The sequence below is a fragment of the Miniopterus schreibersii genome (genome assembly GCF_964146895.1).
Source record: "Miniopterus schreibersii genome assembly, chromosome: 10".
Taxonomy (NCBI): domain Eukaryota; kingdom Metazoa; phylum Chordata; class Mammalia; order Chiroptera; family Miniopteridae; genus Miniopterus; species Miniopterus schreibersii.
In genome coordinates, this window is record NC_138110.1 from 11965418 (window position 1) to 11981042 (window position 15625).

General features: G+C 39.7%; 1 protein-coding gene across 2 annotated transcripts in view; it reads right to left on the reverse strand.

The window, feature by feature from the left end:
- The window catches only part of ZCCHC2 (zinc finger CCHC-type containing 2), a 50858-nt gene that overhangs the window by 16383 nt on the left and 18850 nt on the right, over positions 1–15625 (reverse strand). For both annotated transcript variants that reach the window (XM_081150361.1, XM_081150360.1), the window contains exons 4-8: positions 14927–14998; positions 10842–10954; positions 5742–5836; positions 2381–2464; positions 681–735 (exon numbers count right to left, since the gene is read on the reverse strand). In XM_081150361.1, the coding sequence (XP_081006487.1) occupies positions 681–735; positions 2381–2464; positions 5742–5836; positions 10842–10954; positions 14927–14998 (419 nt within the window). The remainder of the gene's footprint in view (positions 1–680; positions 736–2380; positions 2465–5741; positions 5837–10841; positions 10955–14926; positions 14999–15625) is intronic.

Sequence of the window (15625 nt, forward strand, 5' to 3'; positions counted from 1 at the left end):
ACAATCATAGATGGATACCCCGAAAAACACAGGAAGGAATGAAAAACAATGGAATGGTCAATGCTAAATTAATAAAAAAAGGTTTCACGAGGTTTAAAATATAGACAGAATTAAAATGCATGACTGCTACAGTTTGTAAGTTGTGAGGAGATACGTGAGGTAACTGAAGATCCTCACATGGTAAGTGGCACAAGGACAATTAATATCACTATTTATTTATTTTTAAATATATCTTTATTGATTTCAGAGAGAGGAAAGGGGAGGGAGAGAGAGAGATAGAAACATCAATGATGAGAGAGTCATTGATCAAGCCCGCAACCCGGGCATGTGCCCTGACCGGGAATCGAACCCCGATCGCCCGGATCCTAGGTCGAAACTCAACTGCTGAGCCACGCCCGGCCGGGCAATATCACACTTTAATAGGTCAAAGATGTACAATATAATTTCCAGGGTAACGACTAGAATAACAAAAAACAATGTATAACTATCAAGGCTAATAAAAAAGAATAAAAAATCACCCAAAAGCAGGGAGAGAAAACAAAACACAGAAAATGTACAATAAATAACAAGCAAATAGTAAAATGGTAGAATATTAGCCAACTCTTTATCAGTAATTAAAGTATATGAGACACTGATTTAAAATACACACACATCTCTCCTTTTACGAATTAGATACCTACTTCACAGTGGGACTCTTCCCGGTGTGTTTCTTATGGATTATGGTGTGCTGTAACTCTAGAGTGGAGGAAAAACAATTTGTTATGCCAAATGCTTCTGCAAAAATCCAACAGGGTCATGCAACTAATTGGAGTGACTATAACAGTTTTGACAGACCTTATAGAGCGCTTTTCACAGAAAATTCCTTAAAGAATCAATTTTTCAAAAAACAAAATAAATGACAATCTCCTTAAATATACTCTCAAATGTGTTCACCTAATAGTAAATCAATTCTGTCCAAAACTACGAGAGTTTACTATGACCATGCCACTGCAAAACTACAATACTCAATTTCAGGCTATTTTTTAAAACCATTAAAAAAATGAAGTGTCTCAAATATGAAAAATACATATTTATTAGTATAACAAACACTCATGTGCCCACCTCCCAGATATCTCTATGTCTCTTCTTATTAAGAAACAAAATATTACAGAAGCAACGGAAGGCCCTCTTCCGTTCCATTCAACTCCCTCTCTCTACCAAGATAAACTAGTGGAAATATTCCAGTGCCTGTTTTTATTTTAACTACCCGTAAATGTATTCACAAACACATACAGTGGTATTGCATTTTTGAATATACTGTAATTATTTTATATGCCATCTAGTAGGAATATGAGTATGTCACAATTTACTTATACCTTTATTAACATTTAAAGCATTTGGGTTAATATCCGTGTATCTGCTATTGGTACCTTGAGAACCTCAGTCCCTGTCCCCTGACACATGGAAAACTATTTTCATAGAAGCAGAATTGCCCAGCAGTAGCATAAAATTAATTACCTCCAACTTCACTACACAGTGTAAAATTTCTGTCCAAAATAGTTGACAATTCATATTCCCATCAGCAGATGAGAATTCCCATGACTTCATATCCTTGATGTCAGACAAAAAATGTTTTGCCAATCCAAAGAGTGTGAAATGGTATCTCGTTTTTATTTTTATAGTTTATTTAAATAATTTCTTTTTATTGAATTTATTGGGGTGACATTGGTTAATAAAGTTATATAGGTTTCAGGTGTACAATTCTGTATCATCTGTATATGTATTCCCCACACATCGTTTTTAATTTGCATTTTCCAGACTACTCATGAGGTTGAACACTGTTTAATGGCTTTCAAGTTTTTTCTTCTATGAATTGCCTATCTTTTGCAAATACTGCCAATCAGATTGATTTTCTCATTCATTTTTAGAAGACTCTTTCTATAGTCTGGACAGTCTTTATCTGTAAATATCCTGCAAATGTCTTCTAATCCTCTGATTTCTTGTCACATGTTAATTTCTAATTTAGATTAGAAAGATCTCCACTATGGTCATGCTTTGCCTTTTCAAGAAAGCCTTTTTGTCCCAGATTATGAAAGTTTAAAATTTTAAGTTTTATATTTTACATATTACATTAAGTTTATATGTTACATTTAATTTATCATTCACTTGTAATTTCTGTGCATGATATAAATAAGGAATTATATATATTTTTTTTATTGGAAAGCCAGCCGCCATTTATTGGATAGTCTGTTCTTTCCCCACTTATTTGTAATGCCACCTGTCACATTCCAAGTTCCCATATGTTCTGTTTCTCGGCTCCTTAATCTGCTCTAATGGTCTGTTTGCCTATCCTTGTTCCAATACCAGGCAGAAGAACTTATCCCAGTGAATGGACATTTACCTTCTTCTTGACTTGAAGCTTCTGAGCTGTCTTCTTTCAAGTGTTCTAATGTCTTGGAAGTCTTCAGAGAGGGTTGTAAGTTATCTGTAGGAAGTATGCAATGCCATTAACTTTTTAGGAAAATTATAATAGAGAGATAAAGAAAACAAATACAATGTCAGTTTTTCTCCCAAGGAAGATTAGAATGGAGAGTTAGTAGCAGAGAACATTTCTACTAAACAGGGCCTTTAATAAGCAAGATGACATAGCACAAAACGCAGGACTGGGAATGGGGACCCTAATTTGTGGAGTCAGGTCTCCCCATAAAAACCACAGGACTGGAGCAAGTTGCTTCACATCTGCCTGCACCCCCTTCACACCCCAACCCCACCTCCTCAAGTGCTTCTCAAATATCTGTAGTGTTGTAAGGCTTTTTAAAATGTCTAATTTGTTGTGGGCTGTTCCTTTTATAAAATACAAAAATAACGTTGTGCAATATCAAACTGCTACAAAAGACTCAGTGTCTATTCTCAGTTTCGTTCTTCTACTGCAGACCAGTGACAAGTCATTTCTGGATCAGCACCGACCCACAGAACACACTGTGATAGCACTGGGTTACTTCTCCATGTAAATACAGAAAATCCAGTGGGATTCCAGCGTTCAACATTTGAAGTCATTTATAAGTTTAACATTTGTTTAATCAGCTGGTAGGATATGGAATGTTGCTCTCTATCCCACAGGGGAAGAAAGGTAAGAGCTGTTATTTATCAGAAGAGCGAGTGCAAATGAACTCTGACAACATGTTCTTTGGTGAAACAGCTTGGACATCCTGACTGGATTGTCCATAATTTCAAACATGTATTTTAATACATTATTTTCACAACAACTTGGTATCTTAAAACAAAATCTACCAGCTTGTTTTGCAGTCATTGCCCACATCATTCAAATACTGCCAAGCTCTCAAGATGAGTTTTCTGTCATTTATGTATGTACTACTCACTTGGATGAGTTTTCCTCGGCAGCCTATTAAAATCTGAATTAAAAGTTTAACTTTGTGCTCCAATGCCTGTCAGGTGTGATTTACAAGTAATCAAAAAATACTTACTTAGTTTAAGCAGAAAGCACTGACTGTTAAATCTATAAAGCTCTATAATGACCAGGATTCTCTTTTAAAAAGCTACTGCTGCCCTAGCCAGTTTGGCTCAGTAGTTAGAGCATCGGACCCCGGACTGAAGGGTCCCAGGTTCAAATCTGGCCAGGGGCACGTACCTCGGCTACAGGCTTGATCCCCAGCCCTTGTGGGAGGCAACCAATTGTGTCTCTCTCAAATCGATGTTTTTCTCTCCCTTCCACTCTCTTTGAAAAGCAATGGAAAAAATATCCTCAGGTGAGGATTACAAATAAATTAAAATTAAAAAGCTATTACCACTATTCAAATGTAAATTTAGCCACAGAGTTGTTAATCCTGTCTTAGTCTATTAGTCATGAAGAGTCATTAATTCTAATTGCTACTTATCTGTTTAAAATATTTAAGGCATATATGTACACACACACAAATGACTTGAAAACTTTCAAAGTTAACCTATATGTTATGATATTCAATCATGTTTTTTTTTTTTACCTTTCTCTCCCACCTTTCTTTCCCACATATTGAGAAAATATGTATTTTCTTTCCCCTTTATAGGAAAACATGACTTTTTTGAAAGAAAGATGATTTAAAAAAGAAAACCAACTTAGCCACTTGTGATAGTGGCTATGCTTAAAATTAGCAGAAATTTTAGCCCGGCCGGGCATGGCTCAGCGGTTGAGCGTCTACCTAGGATCCAGGCGATCGGGGTTCCAGGTCAGGGCACATGCCCGGGTTGCGGGCTGCAGCCGATCAATGACTCTCTCATCATTGATGTTTCTATCTCTCTCTCTCCCTCGCCCTTCCTCTCTCTGAAATCAATAAAGATATATTTAAAAAAAAAAAAAAAAATTAGCAGAAATTCTAAAGCACACATCATTGTTACTGGCAAATATTTTGTTAAAAAGGCAGCTGAGCCCTGGCCAGATGGCTCAGTTGGTTGGAGCATCGTCTCGTACACCAAAAGATCATGGGTTTGATTCTCTCAAAGAACATACCTAAGTTGTGGGTTCAAGTATGGGAAGCAAACAATGAATGTTTCTCACATAAATATTTCTCTCTCCCCCTTCCTCTCCCTCTAAAAAAAAAAAAAAATCAATAAAAACATATCTTCAGATGAAGATTAAAAATAAAGGCACCTGAGATAGATTTGTATAAAACTAAACACAAGGCAGGCTGTGATGAATGCTGAAGCAAAAGGCAAAATCAAACTACAGGAACGTGAAAAAAAATTAGAAAATCTTCATGAGGTGATATGTCAGTTGGGTCTTAAAACAGATGTGATTTTAACAGTCTGTGACAAAAGGGAGCATATTAAGTTTGGGTGCAGAATGAGCCAAGACACCGGGCAGGAAATGGCAGGGGTACTGAGCGACCGCGCAGACTCCCAGCAGCTGGAACAGGGAGATGGGGGGGCCAAGGAGGCCCCGCAGGACGGAATCTCATACCACGCTCTGAACGGTTTGAGCAGGCGATTAACAAATTGATCCCTGAGATAATTCTGGGAGAGGTGAAAGTACAATGAGAAATCAGAACAGGAGAGAAGGGCCAGGCTTTGTATATAGTCTCTTCACGGAAAGAAAAAAAAGGCCTCACGAACAACGAGCTTGGTGAGGAGAGGGCGCAGGCAGCACCCGCCGCCCAGTGTGGCCCGGCCTTAAAAATGGCTGCATAAAGGGAAAAAGAAAGGAATCAGGCCACGGCATGCAGCCTGGCAGCTGAGCTCACTACGGGACACGGGACGCAGGGGGAGGGGAGGCTGTAAGCGGCTGTTAGGCACCACGCACCCAGCACCGCGGTTCCTTCACAGCCCGGAGCGAGGTCTGTCAGGGAACCTGGTGATCCTGTATGTGCAGGCATTTGAGAGACTTGGTCCTTGCCTTGGAATCGGTCTGTTTTGTGACATTAGCTTTTACACAGTATTTTCTTTAAAACTGCAGTGTAAAATTCACTTAAAATTACATGTTTTCTTTGTTCCTTGTTTTTTGTAAATCCTCACCCGAGGATATTTTTCCATTGATTTTTAGAGAAAGTGGGAGGGAGAGTGAGAGAGAGCAAGAAAGAGTAATGTGAGAGAGAGAGAGAGAGACACTGACTGGTTGCCTCCCGCTTACCCTGACCAGGGCTGGGGATCGAACCCGCAACCCAGGTACGTGCCCTTAACTGGGAATAGAACCCGAGACCCCTCGGTGTGCAGGCTGACGCTCTATCCACAGAGCCACACGTCACATTTCTACAGAGGAACAAGGTGCTTACTGAGGTTGTGTCGAGGCTCTGATGACATGGACCGAAAAAAACTGTGTACTTTCTGACTCTGGAGAAAAGCTTGTGATGAAGTTGAAAATAGCTGCCTGCACATAAAAAGAAAAGAGATCTGTTAATTCATGCAATATAAATACACAAGAGTCTCAGTTTAGACTGTAACACAAACTTAAGTGGCAGTTTAATTTGGATATAAAAAAAAATTGTTTTCCTAAGGAAAATAATATTTTCTAATGTATTTCCCATAGCCGGAACTAATAAAAGTTAACAAAACTTACTTGCAAAAATCTAATAAACAGGCTTTTAGTTTTGTATAATCTAATGGTAAGGTTTCAATTCTGGCAAAAAATGTATACTACTTCAGCCTTTTGCTCAAGTGGTCCAGTCTTTCTGCTCAGAAAAAGAAGTACACTTCTTCATAGGTGTGACCTTTCATCATTTGGCGTGTCATAAAGAAACCTTCCTACACTCTAGACATAGGAGATGGAAGTCTGGGATGCTAAGAGTCCTGGAAACTATGGAGCATAGTGGTCAGGTCAGTTACAAGTATTACCACATTCTAAGGCATGACTAAGCGATGATTCATTTTAATGTGTATCACACCATGACTGTAAGCTGTTATCTCTGAAAACCAGCTTTCCTCATATTTTATTATTATAATTAAAAGCTTCCAACTGGAGGTCTTCCCTACAAAAGGGGCCCTACAAAAAGGGACACAGCTACAGCACGGTCTAATGGAGTGTCTACTCATGACTCTGAACACCAGCTGAACCACTGAATAGCTGAACCACCCCCAACAGGCCTTTCAGCTTCAATTTCCTCACAGGGGATACTACCAATTCTTCAAGGTTACCACTCAGAAAGTATAGGTAAATTATACTGTAACCCTGCTGCTCAACACACAAATCCCCTTCCATGACTTTTGAACACTTTAAATGCTCATTTAAAATTTTAATTCTTAATTCCTCCCCAAGATTTCTGACCTTTCATTCAGATTAATTATAAAATCATTAAATACCACACCAAGATATGGCCCTTACGGGCCAAAGTTGCCTTATACATAAAGCAAAATTGCTTCTTGGTACTCAAAATGTGGAGGTAAATAAATATTCCATAGGAAGACAAAGAGGGGGAAATGAACAGATAGAAGAAAAATTGAGATATGAAGAGGCACATCTAAACTTCCAGGTCTGAACACATAACCTAAAACTGGGGATAAAATCCAAAGGCAACGGTAGAACCTATTCTCCAGTTACGAACCAGCTGGTCCAAAGGACAAGCAGGCACACCTTTGATTCAAAGCTTAAGTCACAAAAGAAGGCCAGATCCAACCCGCAACTCCACATGTCAACTGCAAGTCCACTACAGGAACCATGACTGAGATAAAGGACCAGGCTTAAAATCAGTGTAGAGATTGAAGTCAAGGGTCATTAACTCCTAACCACAGCACGGCGATCCCACCTGCATGAAAAAGTCTAAATGGCCACAAACTCCTTCATGCAGTGACGAAGAGAAGAGGACCACACTTCACCGTCACAAATCATCCAACCCCAAGTGTACATTTCAGGGCCACGTTCTCATTTCCCTAATTTATAGTGTACTTGGGACTGAATGCAGTGTGTCCTGTATCAACCATCTCTACTTCACTTATAGACTCATTTCCTATTTCTCACTTGCACTGTACCCCCTCATACACCAAATACACCAAAAAATTGCTGTATTTCTTAAGCAACAAATGATGATACTAATCTAAAATTCACAAACTGAGAACTAAGTGTCCTAATATCCTATTTAACGGTGTTGAAACCACAGGATAGCCAAACAATTGAATTCAAAAAATGATTCCAAAGAGTTTTTTAAAAAGGAAGTATTAAAAAAAAATTTTTTAACATAATTTTTGAGGAAAAAAGGCTTTTCCAAGCAGAACACAAAACCTTGAAATCATAAAATACTGACAAATCCATCTATAATATGTACATAAAATTTTCAACTATCTGCATAGTCGAGAAATGACAAACAGGATTTTTTCTTTAATATAACAAATAATTCTTACACATTAGTAAGACAAATAAAAATGTGGAAAGGCCTGAAAAAGCCCATTCACAGGGAAGTGCAAGTGGCCACTCAAATGCAGATTAAAATGAGATGTCTTTTTTTTTTCAGACTGGCAAAGATGAGAAATTGAGAGTATTTTACGTCTGCTGAGGTCTAGTAGACATACAAATACAAGGCTTACAATTGGACATACAAATAAATGCTAGGGTATAAAGTGTTGCTATCTCCTTAAAAGTAATTTGGAAATATTGCCTATTAAAAAATGCATAACTTTTGCCCTAGCCGGTTTTGCTCAGTGGTTAGAGCATCAGCCCGCAGACTGAAGGGTTTCGAGTTTGATTACGGCCAAGGGCACGTATCTCGGTTGCAGGCTTGGTTCCTGGTTGGGGCGCATGCAGGAGGCAACTAATCAATGTGTCTCTTTCACGTCAATGTTTCTCTCTCTCTCTCTCTCTCTCTCTCTCCCTCCCCCCCCCTCCACTCTCTCTGAAAAGCAATGGAAAAAATATCCTCGGGTAAGGATTAAAAAAAAAAAGCGTAACTTTTGACCAAACAATTCTAGAAATTCCTCTTACAGATACATGTATTAAATGTTTACAGAACATTAATGTAGACATTCACTATAATATTGTTTGTAGTAGCCTAATATTTAGGACCCAAAATGGCTGTAAAATATACTGATTAAGTATGGAACACCTAAAAATGGAATATTGTGAAGCAAAAAAAACCTAGGCGGCAATCTTTTTACATGTGCTGACCTATTACTATGTCCAATATAGGGTGGGCAAAAGCAGGTTAACAGTTGTGAGTGCATGAAACAGTTTATTATTGTATTATTATTTATTAATTATTGCATTATTTTCCATATCAACCATAAACCTACCTTTGCCCCACCCTATATATTTAATGAAAAGAGTAAGTGCCAGAAAAGTGTATAGGATAATGCAATTTGTACAGTAAAGGAAATACACACAAATGCATAAATTCAAGGATGTATGCATGCACAGAAAATTTCTGAAAAGCCGTATGAGATTTTAATGAAAGCTACTTCTAGTGACTAGATTTGGAGAAAGGGAAATTAGAGGCTTCTCACATTACACTTTCCTTTGCATTCTTCACAAATATCTTGAATAAACACTTTTATAGTAAATAGGCTAGCTTAACACACACCCCGCCCCCATGATCTACGCCATGGAGACCCCTAACAGCTATGAGTCAGACACAGACCTCTTAACTGTGGTCTTGGCCAAGAGCCAAATTTCTGAAAATGGCTCCTTATGGAAATATTTTCTCCTTCTGGAAACCTCAAACTTACAGAAAAGTTGCAAATACAGTAAAAAGGATTTTTTTTTTCTGAACCATAAGTAGCTCATCTCTGATGTCCCCACACCTGGTAAGACACTAGTATCTCCAATAAAGACACTGTCCTAGAATCAATATCAGGACATGACCACTGATAAATTACAAGCTCCTGAGACTCCATTTCAGTTTTGCCACTTGACCCTAAAGTCCGTTTGTTCCACACAGAACCACTTTGGACCCTGTGCTGTACCCAGCAGCCTGGCTGGCTCCTCAGCCCTCTGTGACTCTTGTGGGTTTAAGAGGACAGCCCACGTATTCTGTCGGGTTTGTCTGATGTTCCTTAGGGATTAGATTTCCCGGCAGGCGTATCATGGGCCTGAGGCTATGTTCCTTCCCTGCAGCCTATGGTGGTGAGCGATGTGATTGACCCTCACTCATCAAGTTCACCTTACTGGATTAAAGTGGCTGGCGTCTGTTAGGCCTCTCCACTCTGAAGTTACTCTTCCTCCCTTTATTAGAAAAAGCATTACTTTGTGGGAAAGGACTTTGATATTATAAATATCCTATTCCTCAAATTTTTAATCTGTTAACTTATTTATTTCAAGTGCACTCATGATTTCCTGTTTTCTTCAGTGTTATTATTTATTTGGATGTCCGATTTGCCCACTAGGAGCCCCTTCCAGCTGGCTTGTGTGTCCTTCTGGCCCAGCCACCTCATTCTTCGAGCACTCCCTTGCTTCCTGGCCCAACAGGCTCATCTTGTACTTCTCCTACTCCAGCCCTGCAATCAGCTTTTCCTCATGGAGCCCTAGTTCCATTTAGTAGAGAAGGGGGCTACAAGTCTACCAGGTAAGCCCACTGCTACTGGGGTGTGGCTGCTTCCAGACTCTTTCAATGAACAGAGCCGGGGAACACATGTGAACATATTTCTGTATCTACCTACATACACCGAAAGTCATGAGCTTGCACTAGTATCTTCAATTCTGGAACATCACACTTGAGGGTTCATTCTGGTTTTCTCCTGTCCATACTATTACTCCCTTCTCCAACAGAGAGAAACCTGGTTCTATTAAAATATTTACTAATTCGGCCAATTCCTCTGTAGGAATCTACCTCCCACTGTCACTGCTACTCCCTTCCAACCTCTGCACAGCTACCCTCCTGACCCCATGTGGGCTCCAACATCCTGCTGGAACCACCCCAAGTGTATGCCCTCGGAAACACAGTGCCCCTCCCACCTCTATCTTCTCTTCCTCTCTCTCCCAGCACACAGGATGTTTTGGAAGTTAACCCTAGACAGGGTTTGTGCCCCACTAGCAGCATATGTAACATTCGCCTCACCTACACCGTCTTTTCCAATAATGCTTCAACTTCACAAGAGCAAGACCTGACCTTATATTCCAGTGAACCTCAACTGCCACTGCTGCTGTGCCTGAACAGCCACTGTGCCCGAAACACCATCGCTGTGCCTGAACCACCACCATGCCTGAACCACCACCGCTGTGCTTGAACCACCTCTGCACAGAAGAGCGTTGTTCAGAAGTGTTGTGTCCTTTCACTTTCTCACTCACTGGCCTAATCATACTTGACAATTTAAAGCAAAACAAAACAACACAAAAACATCTCCAAAGCTGAGCTCTTGGACAAGGGCCTCTTTCAATAAATATTTTCTGGGGAAAAGTGCTCTGGACAGCCGTTGACGCTGTGACGCTGGGCGAGTGTCCGGTGAACCGTTACCTTAGAATGGGCTCTAGATCAGGATGTCGCCGTTCCTCCCGCTTCAGTGACCCTTGATTCAAGGCTCTCAGAATGGTCTTGTCAAAAGTCTCTGAAGACAGTTCCTTGGGAAGCTGGAAAAGAAAAAAGAGCATGGCCAGGGTTTAGTTTCTCACTTGCTGGTAAACATGCATGTTACAAACCCAGGCACAGAGGCAGATAAATAGCTCCTGCTCAGGAACCACTTCAAAGCAGCTCCTTTCTAAATCTTCACATGCAGGGCCCATACTGAAGCAGCACAGGTTCCTCCACTAGGAAATACGCCATCTGCCTTCCGGACACACCTCAGGGCATCCCAGGGAGCAGGTCACTTGGCAGCACTCAACACGCTGCTGGGACATACCTGCATATACCTCACACTCGTACTCCCACATGCACACTAAGCAACACCCACACCGAGGTTCTCAGTTAAAAGGAATGTGTGCACAGCACAGTCACTATTATTTTTATCCTATTACGCCTCCTTTTACACTGAATCTCAGGCAATGTCAGGCTACCAGTGCTAGATGTCAAATGAAGAACTGGATGTGGAAAATGGGGTGAAAATTCTTAATCTAACTTACATTTAAAAAACAACACTAACTGAAGGTTTAGTTACCTCTGCCTCAATGTGGTGGAGGTGCCCTCAGAGCAATGTACAAGAAACCACACAAAAAACAATCACTTGGCCAGGAAGGTTTTTAAATTAAAAACAAAATTTGAAGTCATTCTATTTAGTAACTAATTTCCTTTTATAAATTCTTAATAAAAAATTCTATATAAAACTGACTTTCCAAGTCTTTCAAGAATTCAACATTTTAAATTTGACTTTTGATACCTAGTCTTTGCAACGAACTCCCAAATTACTGGCACTTTCACTAAAATTAAGAGTAGAACCATTAACACAGTCTCTTAAGAGCCCCAGGAATAGAACAATCTATACAAATGGTCAGTTTACGGACTGATCTTTAACTGGAGAAGCAGAACCCAAAGTAAGTATTCGTCTGACAAATCAGAATTGAGTCAACAACTCACAAATGGAAAATTCAACAGAGGTAGCAAAAAGTATTCTTAATTTTGAGCACAGTGAGACTGTGGAAGCAAGATGTTATGTGAGAATGAAGCTTTTTTATTAACCTGTTGAGGTCGAAGGCTCTGCTGGCATCCCACACACCCACTGTGGGCCTCTGACCACTAACAGGAAGAAACAAGTTCTGGATCGACACATTTTCTACAGAAATGACTATTCATTTCAAAATTTACATTTTGATATCATTGTCTTAATAGATTTAGGATACTACATATATCACCCCCATTTTAAATAAGATTTCTCCTGAATATGTGTACATAGCATAAAAAAACCAGCTCCATGGAGAAGTCTGTTTCCACTACCCAATTGCTGAAGGCTCTTCTAGTACATCTATTTTCACCTGCTCAATGACTGTTCACGAGACCAGGCAGTGTGGATGTTGGGGCAGAGTGGATGTGTAGTCATAGGTATTTGCACACTGATCTACTTTCAAGTGGTTTTTATCTTTAATTTCCAAAGACTATTTCCAGTTCTAGAGGAAGGCATATTTGCTAAAAATCTCTCTTTCAATCATGTCTCTTCTATTCTAGTCACTGTTCTGGATTTTTTCACCTCTGGGTCTTGGTTCCAGCACACCCAGGCCTCCCACCCTGAGTGCTGGGAGGTTCACACCTCATTATCACAGATGTTTTTTAACAATACTGAGGCCTAATGGATAACCACCTATAAGACCTCATCACAATTTAGTTTTTGTAACTTCTTGCTCATTCATTCAGTCAACGAATATTCAAACTCCACCCCAGTCCCGGGTGCTGTTTTGGCACTGTGGGCACAGCAGCGGAAGAAGAAACAAAGCCCTGCCTCTGTGGAGCTTCCACCTGGTCCTGAGAAACACCAGACAGGGTGTCAGGTGCTAAGGAGCAGCAGGGGGAGGAGGCTGGGAGGACACGGAGGACAGATGTTGCGGTGTATGGAAAAGAACGTGAAAGCAGTGACCTCAAACTCTCTTCCACATTACAGCAAATTAGAGGTTTGGTTAAACAGAAGCTACAAAAGTTAGAATGTATAGGCTGTCAACAGTTTTTGCTCTTAACTTTTGTAGATGACTTTAAAAGGAACGTAAAAAAGAAAAAAGATATTAAGCAAATGTGAAAGTGTATTTTAAATAGGTAATTAATTTCTAGACATACACAATATGTTGCCAATTATTGATATAACTTGATAAGGCATTTGTTCTATTTTAGAAAAATAGTAATAGTCAAATGCTGGCTAAGCAGGGGGGTCATTAATTACCATAACTCTGAAGAGTGAATTATTTATTTGGGGCTGTATTTTTTTCAAGTACCTAAGCTTTTAGAAAAATTGTGTAACAAAAATGAAATGTGTCAAGACAGACAGCAGCTGAAGTTAGGATAACCCAGTGGGAGAAAGAGACTCTGCCCAGGTGCCAGGCCCCAGGCTGGGGGTCAGTCATGTGCTCTCTTGGCACAGGGGACAGGTAAGTAGCAGCCCCATTCAAACTCGGTAAGTAACCAGCCTTGACAGCTGGCCGTGCTGGACCCCACCAAGCCCGAATCTATACTGCAGGGTATTTCAGTCTTAGCTCTCTATCCCCTGCAACCCACCCTCCAGTACTAGAATTTGGTCAGGGAAAGGGCAACAGAAGGGAAATGAAGCACGTTGTTTTCTAACCCAAATGAGGCCGCTTCATGATTACCTGACCTAAAACTTGGATATATTTATTCTGTCAAGAGAGAAAAGTCACAAATAAGTAGAAGAGAATTTAAAAGCACATGTGTGGTGGGGTGAGGCCACCCTTCCTTATTCCTCAACAGGCAGGACATTAGCCAGGAGCTACTTTCTTCTCTGCAGTGCCAAGGGCCTCTGCTGTGGACAAGAGCGCTTGGACAACAGTGCTCAAACAACGTTCCTTCCACCGCGCTCTCCCTCATCCCCACACTCTCTGAGGCTGACCTGTCACAGGCATGTGACTTGCAGCAACTGGAAATTAATAATCCCCGTCTTTACATGCGGTTAGGTTACCAGCTTGAAGTGTTCTCATCGCTTACCCAGAGTTAGTTTAAAATAAGCCACAGGAAAACAGAAATATTCAAGTCGTGCCAGGGAGTTCACCCCGCGGGACTGACCCTGCCGGCGCCTCCTATGCTGCCCACAGCTGCGCAAGCTCCAGCTCTAAGGTAAGCAGAGACCCACGTGATCTGAAAGAATGGCTTTATGGTGACAAGCACTGTCCTGAAAATTTCATGTTATTGGTTCAAAAACTATGTCACATCTTTACCTAAAAGTTAATAATTCAGTTGGGAATGTTTCCTGCTTCTGGACTTTGTTTTATCTCTGTATTAACTATAAATTTTAAAATACCTGCTTATTGGGAAACAGTAATTTATTGGTTAACCATTTAAACCTACTCCCTTATTTTAATATTTATCTCTACCACACACTTTTCAATAAAATAAAATTAGTATAAAAGAAACAGGTGAGAGTTTGAACAAGATTATCTTAGATACCTTTCACCTCTGCGAGTCTGGGAGATGTTTCCATTATCCTGTCTTCTCAATACTTTGGAGATTCTATCATTGTGGGAGTGGAGGGGGATATGGAACTCAAAGGAGGAACAAATGGAGATATGTTTACGAAAGTCCACAGAGGGAGCTGAATAGCTGTTTGAACCACCACCAAATGCAAACAAGCCTCATCTCATTTTGCAGACACACACTTTCAAAGGATGTACTCCTGCAAGCAGCCACCAACAATACATATCTCGGCAAGGAAGTTAGAAATAAGGTTTCATCTTTTAAAAATGTTGAAAATCCCTCATCATTTCTTTATATTGGTAACGTAAGGGAAGAAAACTTATGTTTAGAATAACATGACATTTATACAGTCAACGTTCACGGAGAGCTCCCCAACCTGTATATAGGTGTTTTAATTTTTCTGAAACTTATTTTGATATAAAGGTTTTCAGATTCTGTATATTATGTAAAAATCATTTTAACAACAAAATCTATACTTTTACCTTCAGTAGAAATTCCTGTAGTTCTTGGTGGGTTTTTGTTACTGTAGTGACTGAAAGATCAGACCAATTTACCTGATTAAAAAACACACACACATATTATATGGTTATTTCTTAGGCGGGGAAACGGCTAGAAAAAAGCCATGGGTAAAACAAAAAGCCTTACTTAAATTCTATTAAAATTAGAAATATAAAGTTACTCTGGCATTGTCATCATTTCTTCAAAATTGTTAAAATTAACTCTACACTGACACATTCTACTCAAAAATATCTTAGTAACTCCTTGCAAATCACATGGTTTGTTTGTTTTTTAAAAAAAACTGTCTTTAAAAATATGTGACCATATTCTGGTAACTTTTCAGAAAGAGGAATGTCTTACATTCCCTTGGTGAAGCTGTAGGACTCTAAAATAACACTCTGACAGTGCAGCTCTATGCCCCAAGGAAGATAAGAATTCTATCTCCTGGAATTTAGGAAATACACACTCTTAAGAGAAATAATTAGGGCCTACTACCCTCGTTGGTAATACCATATTGTATTTTTATGAGGATTTATGAAGAGATTTCAACTTCATCTCAATTCTTTAAAATCCTAATAAGGTGGATAGGGCAAGTATGATCCATTTAAAGATGGAGAAACTAAAACTCAAAAAGGTTAACTTACTTAGATTAAACCCTAAGTAAATGCAGAGCCAGACTGAAG